Raw genomic sequence first — 18,944 nt, forward strand, 5'->3', positions numbered from 1 at the left:
CAGAGTCAGGAACTTTTCAGATTAAACCTCCCACTTTTCCTTCCCAATCGGTTTGGGCCCAATAGGTTTAGAGGCCATAGCTTACACGGTTCTTACATCTGATTTGAGCTTATCCAAACGTATTCAACATGCCTGCAGGAATAAGCTGCCGATTACCTCAAGGCGAAATCATGGTAAAGGAATTAACATATCAGGCAGTCGATGTTGTCGATATGTTTAGATTTTGACCTTATAAATTCTATTTCAAATACATTCAGAAAACATTCAGTGTGTAAGTTTTACACAAATCATACCAGCACTTTGTCCTGTAAAACTCAAGTGGAGACAGCTGAGGCTGTTTTAACACACACACCATTCTTATAAAATAATCCATGGAGATATAAATCTATAGTTCACAGTTGTCCTCGTAATTTCTTTTTTTAACCATGTCCTCGTAATTTCTGAGTGAAGTTTTTCAGCGGAGGTTTACAATTTTTTAACTGAGCTAACAAATCTTTTGCTATTGCTATGAGAGAAAATTAAGACCTTTTATCTAAACCTTGTGGTATGTAGTGAGCATAGAGCATCAGAATTCAATCACAGGACTTATTTCCTGGAATGGAAAGGAACAGACAAAGAAGAATCCTCCATTTATACCTTACAGGATTTTCGTCACAGGCCACTCAAAATAAGACAGCCCCTGACTTCTGATTTGAGGTGTTTATAGCTAACCTAATTGTCTCCACCATCTTGTTTCTTTTGAACCAATTAAACCCCTTTAGGATGGCACGTATGGCATGGACTGTCGAGAGCGCTGCGACTGCAGCCATGCTGATGGGTGCCACCCGGCCACTGGGTACTGTCGTTGTCTGGCTGGATGGACGGGTAAGAGTCATGCCAACATGCCATGGGCATTTACAGCTCATATGCTCATACAGTCATATTTACATTTTGTTAATGACCATGAGATTTTACACTAGTTAGAGTGTCCGGTACTGTATTCATCATGGGCTTTCATTCCGTAGCTATTGCATGAATAGCTTGGTGTTTTTTTTACAGGTATTTGACTGTGACTAGTCTCACAATTATTGCACCTGTAACAACAGGAACCGTTATAGTGGCAAAGTATGAATGTGATTCCCTTTTAACAAAACAAGCCGTCAAACTGGCTTTGCAGATAGTCAGTGTGGGACAGACCTGCTCCACATTTGTGCCAGAACGGGGCCAGATCTGTTCCACCTGCTCCCTGACGGGAGAAAAGATTGTTTGGGGCCGCTGTCGCTCTCATTGCTGCTCTGTTGTCTGAAGCCCTGATCAGCATTCAAAGCCATGCGTCTGCACCGTAGGAGTGGAGGAAGTCAGAGTGAGTCGGCCTCAGCCCCAGTCTCAGTCTGAGTCTCAGACAGGCGCTCTAATTGGCCTCTTTAAGCCTCCTCCGGGCCTGAGGTGGCGCCGCTGCGCTGAGAAATCAGATGCTCTCTATCTCTCACTCACTCACACCCCGACATGAGAACCCTCACTGACTGACACTGACTCACTTTAGTAACACACACACACACACACACACACACACACACACACACACACACACACACACACAGAAAGAGACACCCATACACTTACACACAGACACCCACTCTCTCTCTCTCTCTCTCTCTCTCTCTGTCTCTCTCTCACACACACACACACACACACACACACACACACACACACACACACACACACACTCACACACCATGTCATAGCTATGCAAGACATTGTTCCAACAGAGAAGTGGAAACTAAACTGTAAGAGAGAGAGGTGTATATAGCTAACGGAACAGTTCAGAGGGTTTTGCCACCTCTGGCCCATTGGAAGGAATTTAAACAGTGTGATGTTGTTTTCATTGCTGGCTGGGCATGCAAAAGACAGAATTAATATGATATGGACTAGGGACCAGTGTGAGAGAGAGCACAGTCTTGACAGGGGTTTTGAAATATTTATTGTTCTACCATTTTTAAAACTACTTTGGGAGTATAACTTTAAACTGAATCCATCAAGAGTTGGAATAGTCTTGTTTGGCTTCCCACACAGTTCTCCGAATACGTGCTGTACAAATATTTTGCATTTGAGTTGTTGTTGTCAGTTGTATAGCTCTAGCGTGCATGCTCGAAATAGCCCGCTACTCTCAGCCATGTTTAAACCAGTAGCTGCAATGCGGTAAACAAAAACACCAGGAAAAACTGCAAAGCTCTGTCATAAACTTAAATAAATATAGATCATCTCTGAAAGGGAGAGGGTGACTACGATGCTAAGGAGATTCTCTCCATCTCCTCCTCCTCCTCCTCTCTCTCCTCTTCCTTTGGTTGTCTTCACGCTCTCTCTCCTCCCTCTCTTTCTCTTTTTCTCTCTCCCTCTCTGTTTCTCTCTATCTCTCTCCTCCCTCTCTTTCTCTTTTTTTCTCTCCCTCTCTGTTTCTCTATATCTCACTCTCTCTGTTTCTCTCTCTGAGTCTGTCTCTGCATCTCTGAATTTGAGCTCCCCATCCCGTGGTCAGATGCCGGCGGAATACTGATGATGGCGCTGGCCATAGCAGGTCCCTTTAAATGTGCAGGCATTTCTCCGGGGCTACTTAGCCCGAGTTTATCGCCAGCATTCTGCCATCGCCTAGCAACGCGCTCGGATCCCTCAAAAGGCTCTTTGTCCCAGGCTCTTGGCACAGCACTCCATCACTACGTTGCTTATCGCCCACGGCGAGAGAGCGAGAGAGAGAGAGGGAGAGAAAGAGATGGGGAGGGAGGAAGAATTAGAGCGGGTAGAGGTAGAGAGAGAGGGAATAAGAGGTTGAGTGGGGTAGAGGGGGAGAGAGAGTGAGAGAGAGTAAAAGAGAGGGAAAAAAATATAATTTGTTGTTTTGATAGTTTATTCTTCTATGAGAGGAGTATCTTGTGGCGTGCAAGTCATGCTAAAATCACTCATTAGATCACTCCCTGTGGCCTCATGTTTTCCCTTTTGAACCCTGGCACTGGGTGAGAAAGTGTGTGTGTGTGTGTGTGTGTGTGTGTGTGTGTGTGTGTGTGTGTGTGGCAGTGGACAGAGTGAGTCCTCAGTCGATTCTATGTTTAATAGAATCGACTGAGAGCTGTTCAATAGGGCCTAATCTCCATATGGACATTGTCTCTGTTTCCTTCCTCCCAGCAAAAAAGGGTATGTCTCTGTGAAGACAGTCAGGATGGCTTTTTAAAGTTGGGTTAGTTGCAATTGATTGTGATAAAGTATTTTAGACTCTCTCTCTCTCTCTCTCTCTCTTTCTTCCTTTCTATCTCTCTCCCCTCTCTCTGTCTGTCTCTACTCCCCTTCATGTCTTTATTTTTGCTGCTTACCCGCCCTCTGTCACCCTTGCACATACTTGCGATCTTATGATTTGTCATTTGTTTTGAAGTCCAGCTGCTTACACCCAGAGAACAGTATTTTTTGTTTTCATTTTTTTATAATTGACCATAGCAGATTAATGTTAGAGAATGGCAAGAACTGTCACACAAGCTTTTTCCCTCCGTGCCAAGTTGTTGTTGCCAACACAATCACATTGCTTGAAGTCCCAACTGCCATATTGTGTTTCTCCCTCCAAAATGAAAACAAGCGCTGGCAGTATGTTGGAAAGAGTGCTCCCTTTCCGTAGCTGACCAGCCACTTATTGATTTCATTTAACTGATTTATGAACTGACCTCAAATGGCAATTCCAGAATGTTCCACTTGTTCATTTGTGGCTAGGATTGAAAGAATTAGCTTGATTAGCATGACCATTTTGTCATGGACAACACGCACACGTTTGCACCGTGTACAGTGTTTTAAAGTGCAGCCAGTTGACAATAAAACAAGCTCTACTTTATGACTCTGGCAACACAAACAATGTAAAAAACATTACCTTAATATTATGTTTGGCGCTTTATGTCCCCTCTGTGCATTGTCTTGGCAAGAGGCCAAGCGATGTGTGTCTGTGTGTACTGTATGTGTGTATGGAGTGCTGGGGGGAGATTTATGACACTCTGGGCGAGTGCTGGATCCCAGTGCCAGGCCTAATCAGGAAGTGAATGAGGCTCATCAGTGGATTTATTGGATAGACGTCTGGCAGTGGAAGTGGAGGGTTTCATGTCAGATGCGGGCGGGGAGGCCCTTGTCACAGATGGGTCTCACGGCAGCAGGGCATCGTGTTTTTTTTTATGAAGGACTGAGTTGGAGTCAGCTTGATGAGTTGAGGTGGGCATATCTGGGCATAAAAACAAGGTAGAGAGAGTGGTGTGTGTGTGTGTGTGTGTGTGTGTGTGTGTGTGTGTGTGTGTGTGTGTGTGTGTGTGTGTGTGTGTGTGTGTGTGTGTGTGTGTGTGTGTACGATGGAGGACCAGGCCACACACATGAGCCCGTATTCATAATCTGTGCATGTATATGATCCATGACCAGTTTAATATGTCAGTGTAAGTGTGTCAATGAATGACATGTCTGTACTCTCTCTTTGTCTCTCTCTCTCTCTCTCTCTCTCTCTCTCTCTCTCTCTCTTCTCTCTCTCTCTCTGTCTCTCTGTCTCAAAATTCAAAGTGCTTTGTTAGCATGACTGTACAGTGTTGCCAAAGCTAGTGTTATAAATGGCATAGCAATATAAAGAAAAAGGAAATTCAGCAATTTGGGTATAAACATGCGAGTAAAGAATAAGCATCTCTCTCTCTCTCTCTCTCTCTCTCTCTCTCTCTCTCTCTCTCTCTCTCTCTCTCTCTCTCTCTCTGTGTGTGTGTGTGTCAGGGATCCACTGTGACAGCGTGTGTGCTGAGGGCCGTTGGGGGCCTAACTGCTCTCTGCCGTGTAACTGTAAGAACGGGGCGTCTTGCTCCCCAGACGAGGGCACCTGTGAATGTGCGCCAGGCTACAGGGGCACCACCTGCCAACGCAGTGAGTACCACATTCCTATTTCATTAGGGATAGTGTGTTTGTGTGTGTGTGTGTGTGTGTGTGTGTGTGTGTGTGTGTGTGTGTGTGTGTTTGTGTGTGTGTTTGTGTGTGTGTGTGTGTTTGTATGTGTGCTCTCTCTCTCTTTTTCTCCTTCTCTGTATGTGTTTGTTTGTGTATCAGTGTCTGTGTTGCATTCAGTGAACTTAGAGAGGGTTTTGTTCAATGTGATATTTTGTTCTGGACAGGGAACAGTTCAACCCTACAGCTAGTACAACATACACTCAACTCGGAATCACGAACCATTTGCAGACCCATATAACAACAATCATGCAAAAGCACACTGGAAACATTGATTATTCTTCTAAAGTACTGCTTTGTGTACTTTCTAGTAGCTCTAGCATCAAATATTTGCAAGCATTCTGTGATTTCCATGCTTACCACTGTAGTATGCAAAGTAGTGAAAATCATGAGGTCTGTACAAAATAAACAACTTTAAGCAGTTCAAACTGTCTTGTGACATTCAGAAACGTCTCCTTGTTGGAGCACTTAACAAAAGGTGGCGTATGACGGTTGAATTTTAAGTGCAGGCGTATAATAAACCCTTGTATGACGAAAAAGCAAAACACATCGTCTTTAAATGCTTGTATAATCCCTTGCCAGAAAGACAAATGTGTTTTTTAAAAAACAAAAGTGAACAAAATGGTTTTGTTTGTTACAAAGATTACATTTTGGAGCTTAAAAGCTTAAGACTTGTCAAGGTGGGACAGCTGCTGTGGGTGTAAAACCCAGAACACGGTGAAAAGTTGAATGAGTCAGTAATATCCATGTTGCTGAGATCATGGAAAGCATGATGCCTGAATTGAAGCGACTCTTTCCATGCTCTGCTCTGATTTCTCCCCCATAGTCTGCTCGCCAGGGTATTTTGGCCACCGCTGCAGCCAGGCTTGTCCCCAGTGTGTGCACAGCAACGGGCCATGCCACCACGTCACCGGGCAGTGCGACTGTCTGCCAGGCTTCAAGGGGGCACTCTGCAACGAAGGTGAGACCTCACTGACCAACGCCACCCCACAATCCTACCCCCTTCTTCCTCCTTTCCCACTTCAAGCTGTCATTGTAGCCCACTTCCCAGTTCGTTTGTGGTGCCTGGCAGCAGTGTCCTCGTAATGGGACATTAACCAAGAGTAACATTGCGTTAACCACCAACTGATTTATTGGAGCAATTTCCTAACCACTGCGATGGCATCGCTGGCGTTACACAAGTATGCAGCAGCACTGAGATGAGTTATGATACATTAAGAATAATGGGACAGACTTGGTCTGGTGTTTGCACACAAACACGCAAACCACAATAAGTCACTGTCGAGAGTCTGTCATTAACAGCCACGAAAATCCTTTTTACACATAAACATTCCAATTCAGTTATATCCCCACCGCTGCCCTCAGTAGGACAGTTTGGGATTTTAGTGGTCACTGACTGGTCATTTCTCTTCTGTCTCTGTCCTCTTTCAGTGTGCCCCAGTGGCAGGTATGGGAAGAGCTGTGCGCTGACTTGCACCTGCACTAACAACGGCACCTGCAACCCCATCGAAGGCTCTTGCCAGTGCTATCCAGGCTGGATTGGCAGCGACTGCTCGCAGCGTGAGTATAGCAGCTCATTCATTAAGCCTATTCTCCTCCTTACACAAAATCAGATAGCTACCCGCCCCATCAATCACCATGTGCTGTCTTTCCTCCCACTTGATATTAAGTGCCTTTAGATTAACTCCAGTACAGTATGTAACAAAGAAGGAGATAAGAGTAAATAGTTTTCATGTATTGTACTTCTCATATAAGGACACACTCTCATAAACTTTAAACCCACCCCAAAACCTAATAACCACCATTAATTCAAGTGTAAGTACATGGTTATCTAAAATGGAACCTAATTTCTAAAGTCAATGTCTGTCTGTTGGTAAACTCTCATTCATATATTATGAAAGTGATTCCAACATTCTTTCTAAATGCCTTGCTTACTTTCTTACCGTCCAACTGACCCATGACGTGTCCATTACATCTTGAGAAATCTGTATCCATGTATCATGAAAGTCATTCCAACATTCTTTCTAAATGCCTTGCTTACTTTCTTGCTTTTCGACTGACACTTAACGTGTCCATTGGATCTTGAGAAATCTGTCTGTGGCACTCTCACTTAGTCTGCACACAACAGGTGTGACACAGCATCTGACCTCTGACCCCATTGGGTCAGTGTAAAAGGGGCTTTGCTTCTCTTGATTAAGTACTTATTGACACCAGTGACAGTCGGGGGTAGGGAGGCACACTGGTGTGCCTGGCACCCCTGTATCATATTTCCGTGCGGCATGGGATCCACGATGACCGCCCCCCGCCGACCTATGACCTTGAGCCGCCCCTGGCACTCAGATAACCCGCCAACACAGCTGGGGCGAAGGAGTGGCTGGGGCGTATGCGCCCTTCAGCCTCTTTCGTGACTCCTATACATCTCACTGAAGGCCTCTTGGGTTTCTCAAGTTCCCAAACTCATTTAGGTACCAGACATAGACATGCTGTTCTGCTCACGCTACATAATTGGGCTTTTGATTGGGCAAATTTCTTGTGGGGATACTGTTTAAGGAGATGCTGAGAAGGCAAGCCCAATAATGAGCTCTCCGCAGTCAGTGGTCATGTGTCAATGAATGTCCTCTGGTGCCCCCTGTTGGTTAGACCTCAACACTGGAATACCCTCTGGAAGTGGTAAAGGGGAAGATGCACTTTGAGAAGTAAGAAAAAAGGACTGTGAGGTCTGTACCATAGCCCATGTATATGCACAAGCAGGCTAATTTCTTCACTTAAAGTATATAATATACATCTCGCTACCTGCCTCCTGTCAGCTACCCTCAGTTATCTCAGTTAGTGTTACTACAAGTGTGATAGCTTCATTTTTATTCCCAGATCCATTCAAAAGCATAATAAAATACTGCTGTTTGGGTTCAGAAAATGTGCTAAACTTTGAGAAATACTCACAATGTCAACATGATATTTTTTGCAGTTTCACATTCTATCAAAACATGAATTGGAATTCTGTCATTTGGCATTTCTGTTTGACATTTCAAGCAGCAATAAATGTCAAAACATGACCTTATGCTTGCTGATTATATGGTTGAGATGTAGAAAACTCATCCTAAAATAATTTCAAGTGTAAATTTTGTTTCTAACAAACACTTATCTTATTGGATACTGACTCATGTTTTTTTGTGTTGCTTTTATTCAACTTTGTTGCCATTGGCGTCCTCTTTAATCTATAATTTCTGGTGGTTATAAAGAAGGGTCACAAAATCAAACAAACACTGCAATATTATGGCAGCCCGCCATTTCAACATTTGTCATGTTTGTTATGGTTCAAATGGGACATTTAAAGTAACAGTGGAAAAGAAAGCACATCGTTTGTTGATATTGAGTTACGATACAAGGAAAAACAAAGAGAGGTGATTCTTCCAAATAAACCTCCTAAGTCAATGCCTTGTTTTTGGCAGCGTGTAGAGAGAGAGAGCACATGTGGTAGGTTCTGCATAGCTGCAGGTTGGCCTCACCACCACTGTTCTCCACAAGGTCCCTTGGCGGAAACTTGACAGGCGTCTTGTGAAATGAGGAAACACTTTATTCTGCCGCAATCTTGATGGGGTCATCCAACTCAAACACATTTGAGGTTTTGTGATAACTGAGACTTCTGGGAGCTTGTTGAGATCCCCCCTCCACGCACACACACACATACACATACACACACACACACACACACACACACACACACACACACACACACACACACACACACACACACACACACACACACACACACACACACACATACACACACAGCAGGAAGGCCGTCCCTACATCTCTAATGCCCCCTCAGAGGCGAACGACTACACTTTTTACTTTCGGCCTGGCGGCCGGTCGATTTCTTTCTCTCTGCGAGCTGAATGATGGGACCAGACAGCCATAGTTACCTTAAGCTGAGACACATCGGCATGGTGAGGGATGTCTGACCTTGACACTGTCCACAAGAACACCAGGACTCCAGTATGAAGTGGGGAGGGGGGATTGCATTTTGTCCCTCTCCGAAATGAACCTTAGGGTTGTCATGCTGTATCTGTCCTGGCATTTTTTACCACGGGTTTATATCTGGTGCGGAGCACAGAGTATCCCAGAGGGAACAATAACTGAGTGAGCCACTACTGACTGCGGAGTAAAGAATCCACTCCCGCCGACTCTGTGTTTTATGTGTGTGTAAAAGCTATTTTCTCTGAGACATCGGAATGCAGGCGTGACCCTCATTTGACTGAACAAATGAAATCGATCATTGAAAAGGCTCCAAAAATGACCTTGAGGGCCCTGCTACTTTCTTGCACAAATTGCTTACAAAATGGTGTAATCCTTCATAGTTTCGAAATGAAATCATTCGCAAGCTGCCAAGCCACAGGGTTATTTTGATAGCCTCTATTCAACAAGCCCCTCTGCCTGTAAGTGTCTCGTCATCGTTTCAGACCATTGAAGTTGTAGCATGATGGATCTCCTTGACGATGGACCTGACACGAATCGCTCATTTCCGGCGAAATCCATGTCAGGATTCTGTGGGTCTGTCTATGGTTGTTGGACGATTGTGGGTATCGCTAAAAAGAAGTGCAGGGAGCAGAAGCAAATGAATTGGTAGTTGTCAGACCATTCAGCCGGAAAATGGCACTGTCATTGAAATGGCTGACAGACAGAGAGAGAGAGAGAGAGAGAGAGAGAGAGAGAGTAAGCTCAGGTGAAGACGTAGGCTACCTCTCAAAGATGTCAGGAAACCGAGGGATTTAATCGCTTCATAGCGATACACAAACTACACCAAGGCCTTGTTTACATGATCAGTGTAATGCATGGCAGTGAATGCTTTCTGATTACTCACTTCTGGCTTCCCCCTTTAGAAACATCTCATTTGTGACCACGTTTTCGGCTTCTCTTCTTTGTTTGGCCAAATAATATATCCTCCATACACAATAACAATCATACTACAGGAAAAACTAGTGTTTTAAGAGGTGTATTACTAATTTGAAAAGAGAATAAAGACCCACTCTCAGGCTATGCTATTAAAATGCAAATAAAGGTAGGCTATTGACTCTATGTTATGATCAGGCCAGATAATAAAATATCCATTTCCCATTGTAATGCATACACTTACTATATGTAAAAAAAAACACATTCCCTTAGACTGATTTGCTTTATGGGGCATTTCCAGCTCCATAGCTGCATTAAATATGCATTGTCCATTTGCTAGGCTGTATGCTCAGTGGTATTGCCAATATTACTTGTTGAGTTGTGTGAACCTCATGCTGTATTGTATTTTGCAGCTTGTCCACCGGGCCAGTGGGGACCTAACTGTATCCACACGTGTAACTGCCACAATGGGGCTTACTGCAGTGCTTACGATGGAGAGTGCAAATGCACACCAGGATGGACAGGCCTCTACTGCACCCAGCGTGAGTCATCTTCTCTTTTTCTTTTCTCGTTCTTTTTTCTGTTTCTTATTTTCCTTAGTTTCTTTACAAGGGTTTGTCTTTGTCTTTCTACTTCAGCTCCCCCACCCCTCCCTCTTGTCTTGTCTTGTCTTGCTTTAAAAGTATCTGACTCCCAGCATCTGACTGGCACAACGTCAGAAAAACAGTTTACTAAACTTTTGCCTGTATTTCACCAAACTATCCAAGCATACATTGAATATCTTGCCAAATTATGGGCAAAACTTCACATAACAGCGCATGAGAACAACCACCAGGCCCGCATGGTTGTTTTGCTGTGATGTGACATGGATGTGTGTGGGGCTTATGTATATACATGTTCTGCAGGCTGTCCCCTCGGCTTCTATGGCAAAGACTGTTCCCAGACCTGCCAGTGCCAGAATGGGGCAGACTGCGATCACATCAGTGGCCAGTGCACCTGTCGTACAGGTTTCATGGGGAGGCACTGTGAACAAAGTGAGTCCCGCCTCACACTCAGGGCTCATGGGAAACCACACCCAAGATGCTCTTCTTCAATACTGTCAGAGGTCACTGCTGAGTGACATTACTGAGAAACGTTAATGAAGCGTTATGAAAACATACAGTACATGTCACATTAGTTCATTGTTATTTCCCATTACAAAATAAGCATTACTAGCACCAAATGCCCTCTGTTGCACTTTTCACCAATATGCTGGCTAACAGAGTTTGTTATGGAGAAGGTTAAAGATAGCGTGTCGTGTAAGTGTGTCGCATATTACAGGTATGTGAGAGGCTGGCATATGTGTGTGATTAATTGTGACACAATGTTTTGTGTAGCGTTTTATGTGACTTCCAATTTGTCTGTTTACACTTTTAGAGTGTCCAGCCGGTACCTATGGTTACGGCTGTCGACAGGTGTGCGACTGTCTCAACAACTCCACTTGTGACCACATGACTGGGACGTGCTACTGCAACCCTGGCTGGAAAGGAGCCAGATGTGACCAGGGTAAAGATGGATTGTCCTGTGTAGTGTCCCATTTCAAAAACAATTTATTCCAGTACAATGTCTGTCAATTAAGTCATTGTTGAAATACTAAAACATTTGTACAATGTAATATTAGTATATTTAATTTAGATATATTTTCCACTGAATTTACAGATTGTGTACAGTTTAACAATTATGTTTAACAATGCCTTGTTCAAGTCATTTATTTTTGCGGGGGGTATGGTGCAGTATGTCAATGTGATGAAGCATGTCATTAAAAGTGATGTATTCCGTGTCCACTCCACTCCAGCTGGTGTTATCATTGTTGGGACCTTGAACAGCCTGACCAGCACAGCACTGCCCGTGGACTCCTACCAGATCGGGGTCATCACGGGCATCATTGTGCTGGTGCTGCTGGTGCTCTTCCTCCTGCTCCTCTTCATCATCTACCGCAAGAAGCAAAAGGGCAAGGAGCCCACCATGCCCGCTGTCACGTACACCCCTGCCATGCGGGTCAACGCCGACTACGCCATCGCAGGTGAGCACGGACTCCAGACACACGCGGAAGAAACTGACGAGAACACCAGTGCTGTTTGGACTTTTTTACATTTTAGCATTGCATAGGTCACATCAGGCATGTAACTGAAGCATTCTGTTTTGTGGGACATAAAAGTAGTTTTAGAGTTTTTCAAATGGACGCTCCGCGATCACATCTGGTGTAGCCAGTTTAGTTGATTATAGTGGAAGCATACATTCCGCGAATCAGATGCTTCTGTCACTTGCCTGGTGTAGCCTGTCTGTTACAGTAATATAAGTTCATATTTATGGTAAATATATTTCTTATGCTCTTTATTGTAGTATAGTTGAGGATCTTTATGGTAATATCGTTAAGTATTTCATTTCTTACCATGCAGCTTTCATTTCTTTTCTCAAACAGGGATAAATAAGAATTGATTGGCTGTGTCTGTGTCTCACGATAGCGCTTCTGTTTTTCAGAGACAATTCCACAGACCACTGAGGGACACCCCAACAGCAACTACTTCTCCAACCCCAGCTACCACACACTCACTCAGTGCACCAGTCCTCCCCACGTCAACAACCTGCCATATGGCAAGGTAAGGCTCTTAAAATGACACTTCAGGTCTTTACCACAGATATATAACAACCTCCCTCTCTTCTTATTAATGGATGCCCTCTAAAGGTCCTTAAAAGGCCATACAGTACATCATACTGCATTGGTGTTGAATTGTTTTCAATTTGAAACATCTGGAACATCTGCCATATTTGACATTTAGGATTTTGATGGGTATGTTTCTAGTATATCTAAGATGGTTTGGTTACTCCCCAATTGATTTGGTCATCCATGTTTGCTTTTATTCTTTCCACTTGTAACCAGGCAAAGAACAACCAGCTGATGGTGAACCTGAAGAACATGGACCACAGAAAGAGGCCTCCCCTGATGGACCACACAGGAACTCTGCCTGCCGACTGGAAACAGGGAGGATGCTTCAACGAGCTGGGTGAGAACCATAGAAACCGGTTGATTAGTGGGATTGTATGGACATGTAATGACTTTAATCTCTCCTTAAGCAACACAGAGAAGCTCAGCACAAATAATGGAATGGCTGACACATGAGTGGCACAGCAAAAAGTAAAACAAGTGTTTTAGTTATAGTGTCATTTGGGTCTCTGAAGACAAAAACGTTACTAATACCGCCATATATCGCATAAAAATAGGAGAGGTTACAAGGAAGTGGGAACAAGGAAAATGGAACACTCTGAAACCAATATACTGTTTTCTATAGTCTGGGAAAAGTAAACTAGGTAAATAAAAATATAAAAAAAGTGGATGCTTTACCCATTCTTGTCTTGAACAGAGCACTTTTATAAGCAGAAAATCCTTTCAGAATGCCTGAAGTTGAGTCTTCATATTTCAATACAGTTCTCTGAATGCAGCCAACTAAAGGGAGCTATTGATCTTGGTGGAGCCTTAGAAACCGCCTCTTATCAACATGGCAGCTTTCTGATAGTGTAAATATGTATTTTCGAGCTGTGCATTTTTCATTATAGGGAATTAAAACCCCTCTTCAAATAATGTCAGCTGCATTATGTAGTGTAGATCCACACTTTGCCACTAAGAGGGAAATAAATCTTCCTACTAAAGCGCACGGCTCTCCTCCTAACCCCCTCCTACTGACGGAGATGTCTGTTTATAAGCTTCTCTGAGCTATCCCACCGCTTGTCCTCTGGGCCCGGTATCCTCTAGCCTCCAGCAAGCCATCTTACCCACGCTCATTTCTACCACCACAAACAATGTCAATGCATTACCCACAACATGCACCTGCCCTAGTACATTTGAGCTGGTTTATGTAACTCTACAGTTTCTTGGTACTGTCCCCCTATCTCTCAGTGCAATTGAATCATAGCTTTGTGGGACTCATTTAGGAGGGTTATATTCTATCCCATGAAAGGAATCTAAATGGAAGAAAGAAATGTATGTGAGGATATGCTTCAAATAAAACTGATGAATTGATCTCTAACTCTTGTGATATCTTTGTACAGGAGCATATGGAGTTGACAGACGCTACATGGGGAAGTCTTTAAGAGGTATTGTCCGAAATTATTTATTTTCTCAGTTTAGAACTAAACTAGATGCTTCTTCATACCATCTTGCAGTGGCCTGGATGTTTGTGCCGCTACGCATGGGTTGTCACTTAGCTCACTTGTTAAAGTTTTCAATCATGACATAGCCATTAAAATAAAGGCTTTTTATATATTTTTCTTAAAGAAGAGTGTCTTGGATTTCCTATTTCCATTTCCATTTATTCATTTAGCAGACACTGTATTCAAAGTGACTTACATATGTCAACTATATTACAAGGGATTACATTGCCCATGTAGCAACTTGATTGGTTAAGTGCCTTGCTCAAGGGCACAGCAGTGAAAGCCGGGAATTGAACCCACAACTTTTCAGGCTATAGGTTACAACCACTACACTACCACCGCCCCCAGATTTCCTTCAATTATTGGGTTCCCGACACCAAAGAGCTCCTTCCAATACCTGATCTTTTGAACTTCTGACTCCAGGGTCCACTTTGAACTCTTTCTTTGTGAAGGGCTTACTTTTTGTTGCGTTCCTTCCTAACGAGTCCATCACTGTCCGTTTTTGATTCCCCAGACTTGGTGAAGGGCCTGCCCTACCACGCCAGCACCAGCTCCCTCAACAGCTCAGAGAACCCCTACGCCACCATCAAGGACCCACCGCTGCTGATGCCCAAGAACACCGAGTGTGGCTATGTGGAGATGAAGTCACCTGCTAGGCGCGACTCGCCCTATGCAGAGATCCACAACTCCAGCCCCACCAACAAGAACGTCTATGAAGTTGGTGAGTCACGGCATAACATTTTATTACTAAGAACTTTGTTCTTGCCACAAAAAAAATCTCTTCAATGGTGATAATCTGTAGCTAGATAACTACAACAATGCACAGAGTTGTTTAACACGTAAAAAAGAGGGCCATACAGCTCAATTGCTTTGCCAATTATGGGTAGAGTTTTATCTCATCTTAACAATGGCTATAGATCATAATTATCATAGCCATTATGTTGTTATAGTTATTGTATTTGGCAGACACTTGTCCAAGTGACTTACACAACATTAATGAAGAAAATAACAATTGGAAATATCATAATCTCGTGTTCATTTGTTGTTTATGTCTGTTTACAGAGCCTACAGTCAATGCCATACACTTACCAAGCAATAACAACTGCAACGGACCCTTTACCCAGGATCCATACGACCTACCAAAGAACAGCCACGTCCCTAGTCACTACGACGTCCTGCCCACACGAGATAGCCCGCCATCACCGCACAAAGAACTGGACAGTGACTGAGTTGAGCTCTAAGTGACTTTCTAGAGACCATAAGCCTGTTTCCAGGGGCTCAACCAAACAGTGGCCTTCACACGCTGGCATACTGTGTGCTCATTCTCTTCATATCCTCCAGTGGTTCATATATCCATCACTTATATGCATTTTTTGTTTTGTTTTTGTTTCTTTAATTTTTACAATTTTTATTTTTTTTATCCTCACTATAATCATTCTTACGCACGCTTTTCTCTGAAAGAAACTGAATATGGTTATTCAGTGCCTGGATTCACGCACACATATTATTCATTGCTGTTGTCCTCCCTTTAAAGATAGCTCTGCATTGGTGAGGTGCACAACCTGGAATATCAGCAGTCGTTTTAATAACTTTCTGATTAATCAGATCAACAAAAAACAATCCTGATGACTTACGGTCAACGAATCATTCCATCCACTAGTGACATATCACTTGCCTTTATTCTTAAATATAGAATGAGAATACAAAGCAAACCTCATTTTATTTTTGTAATGATGAATGAAAATGTTCTCAGTGTTAGAAATGGGAGAATAAGCTGAATGTGAGTGTGTTTGAAATGGTAGAATTTGTGTTTTTAGTTTAGTGTGGGTATAGTACTGTATGTCAACACTTCTGGAATTGTTATTACTCTCTTTCTTTAATTGTTTTTTGACAGTTTTTTTTTGTCTTAGTCTGCTTGATCAGTACTAAACTTAACCAAAAGTCAAAGTGCCATAATAATTATTTCTTCTCCTGCTACATGGTTGTTAGTTGGCACATGTTGAGGCAATCAATTTAGGTCATCAGCTCATTTCAAAATCACACCATGGAAAATCCTCTTCAACAAAATCTGGCAAATGGCATCATTTTACTCAATGAAAATGCCTTCCGGATAGTAATTTCTTTTTTGAAAATGGAATTGGCCGTAACAGGACGTTTTCAACATTTTAAAGTAGGCCTAATCATAGATTTATTTTTGGTATGACAATTCTCTCTTCACACTCCATGCTCAATATTTAATTATTTTACAGTTTATAAAGAACATGATGATATGTTAAAGTTAATGGCTTTAGATTGAGTTTCATCTACACAGAGATGTTGGTCTCATGTCCAACATAACCAAGTCTTATGTTCTGTGTGGTGAAGCCAGAAGAATGTTCTACTCTCAACTTTGTCCTTAGAGAAAAACTAATTATTTTAGTATGTAGAAACTATGCTTAAGCTGGCCTTTTGCATTCTAATGTAAAGAACATCAACAAAAGGGAGAGTTGACCAATCTTAGATCTTTTGTGAAGGTTTGTGAAGTCTCCCCTGTTTTTTATTATTTCCATGTTAATAGCAAACCAGCTAGTCACATCAAGTTTTAGTTTTCCTATTATAATGGATACATCTTGAACTTGTCTGAGCCAGGAATGAAATTAGTTTGTACAAAATGTGTACATAGCTGTAATTCAGTGTAGAGGGTGAGTACAACATTTGCATGGTGTTAGTGTGTACAGTGCACATAACACCCTACCTTACTTTGTATATTACTAAAGCAGAAGTACTGTAGCCTATTTGGATAATATCACATCTGGTGTCTAGGCCATTCATAAAAAAGCTCTTCTAAGTCTAAATCCACAATTGTTTGAACAGTGTTTATCCACATTGACCTGTGACTGTTTTTAGTTGTATACCATTGTGTACGAACATGTCCATTCAAGTCTGATCACATTTTACTTATGCCTTTTCTATATTATGTCAATTGATACATGGGTACATTTTGCCAGTCAGATAATTGAAAAAGATTGACTATCAGGACAACTGAATTTTTCATCAGTTGTGCTGGTTAGTGTGTATGTACGTGTATATAGTATATTCAGCTTTGTTTGTTTTGTTCTTTTCTCTTAATCTGTTTCTTCAGTTCAATTTTATTTTGTCAGAGAACTCACTGAAATTGCACATTTTTTTTATGTTTCCCTCCCCAAAGAAAGTCTGGATAGCGATGTTTGTCTTCCAGTAGCTTATGTGTATGTGCAATTTGCTTTACAATAAAATGACAAAGATGGTGTTTGTTGTGTTGTTTTTGTTGTGGGCAGTTCCAGCGTTATGGATGTGACAATTGGACTCATATTGGTAAACAAAATGCCTTAGAGTGGGGGCAAAATTAGTATCAGTGAATTAATTTGCATAACTTTTAATGTAACCTCTGTCCTCTGAATACTGAGAAATCCTCAAATTTCATATAATCAATTTCATCCTAAGAATACAAGGCATTTTATCAGCGTTATGGATGTGACATGAAATGGACACACTTTTGTGAGAGATTACAGGTTTTCTACAAACTCTGTGAATTTTGAAGGAAACTGCCGAAACTATGATATATGTAGCATGAAGGAGACTTGAATGAACACAAAAAGTGTGTTTTTGAAACTATGCGTCATTTTCGTAATGCATTATGTAGGAAAAACTGGCGTTAAGGATGTGACGGTTTCACGTTATGGATGTGACGTGTCTGAACCAGTCCTCGACAAACTACATAAAACACATAATTAAGTAGTGAATTTTGATATGAAACAATTGAAATAGTAATCATGAAAAACTAGCGATGAAATTATTGCTTCCTCAGTGCCCACTAAGATCCACAGGAAGAATCAGGACAACAAGTCATTTAAAATATAAAAAAAAAATATATATTTTTTTTTTACCGTCATCAATTTTGGTCAGTGATTCCCGGGTTACTGAAACACCAGGGAACATGAAACTTGGTGGCCACTCCCCTAAATAACTAGCCCTACCTGAACCGTTGCACCCAAGATGACAAAATATTTATAGTATGTTAGTCTCAAGAGCCCACATCAACCTAACCCATACCCACTCATTTGTGATTGGCACACATAAAGTACATGCACGCGCACGTGCACACACGCACATGCACACACACACACACACACGCACGCACAGTCGCACAAATACAGACAGGCAAGCACACACACACATAAATACATACAGACAGGCAAGCACACACACACACCACACACACACACACACACACATGCACAAACACCCACCCATATGAATGCAGACACATAAACACACACACACAGGCACGCATACGCATGTGCGCATGGAAACACACACACGCACACACACACATAAACACACAAACACAGGCACGCATACGCACACACGCACACACACACACACACACACACACACACACACACTCTTATAAACAAAAGCAAACTCACATATGCACACACTCATTTACATGCACATGAGTTGCAGGAGTAGGAGATGGAGACTAATTGACAAGCGTGATTTATTTTTGCAAAGAGAATATGCAGGACTGAGAGGCGGTCCTATTTTGTACCGCTATGCGGTACATCTAGTTTATTGCTGCCGTTACTAATGTTACTCTGTGGGTATTAGCTACAAAGGACCTGACACTTCAAATGCTGGCATATCGCGTCACATTTAAAATGAAACTGTGTTAAGCAGACGTGAGCGGCAGGCTGAACAGATCTGCAACAGAAGGAGGTTGCTATGTTAACTCCAGCTGCAAAGTCAGTGGTTTTGATCAACCTAATAATCTTTGAAATGTCAATTGTAGGCCTAAACACTAAGGTGAAATGCGTTGAAACTGACACCACTAGAACAGACGTTTTATCGGCTTTGAGGTATAACAAAGT

The 18,944-nt window shown here is 42.4% G+C and overlaps 1 protein-coding gene across 1 annotated transcript in view; it reads left to right on the forward strand.

The window, feature by feature from the left end:
• Window positions 1–17,321, forward strand: part of megf10 (multiple EGF-like-domains 10) — a 63,985-nt gene extending 46,664 nt beyond the window's left edge. Inside the window, exons 13-25 of the mRNA XM_076284367.1 lie at window positions 762–864; window positions 4,753–4,899; window positions 5,804–5,938; window positions 6,409–6,537; window positions 10,281–10,409; window positions 10,773–10,901; window positions 11,284–11,412; window positions 11,702–11,929; window positions 12,388–12,506; window positions 12,788–12,911; window positions 13,954–13,998; window positions 14,570–14,776; window positions 15,118–17,321. Of these exons, the coding sequence (XP_076140482.1) occupies window positions 762–864; window positions 4,753–4,899; window positions 5,804–5,938; window positions 6,409–6,537; window positions 10,281–10,409; window positions 10,773–10,901; window positions 11,284–11,412; window positions 11,702–11,929; window positions 12,388–12,506; window positions 12,788–12,911; window positions 13,954–13,998; window positions 14,570–14,776; window positions 15,118–15,284 (1,791 nt within the window). The 3' untranslated portion in view covers window positions 15,285–17,321. The remainder of the gene's footprint in view (window positions 1–761; window positions 865–4,752; window positions 4,900–5,803; window positions 5,939–6,408; window positions 6,538–10,280; window positions 10,410–10,772; window positions 10,902–11,283; window positions 11,413–11,701; window positions 11,930–12,387; window positions 12,507–12,787; window positions 12,912–13,953; window positions 13,999–14,569; window positions 14,777–15,117) is intronic.
• Window positions 17,322–18,944: the final 1,623 nt, after the last annotated feature.

The sequence above is a fragment of the Alosa pseudoharengus genome, unplaced genomic scaffold (assembly GCF_046254945.1).
Source record: "Alosa pseudoharengus isolate Yale_2024_CS ecotype anadromous, Long Island Sound unplaced genomic scaffold, YU_APseudo_1.1 YU_APseudo_1.1_scf_14, whole genome shotgun sequence".
NCBI classification, from domain to species: domain Eukaryota; kingdom Metazoa; phylum Chordata; class Actinopteri; order Clupeiformes; family Clupeidae; genus Alosa; species Alosa pseudoharengus.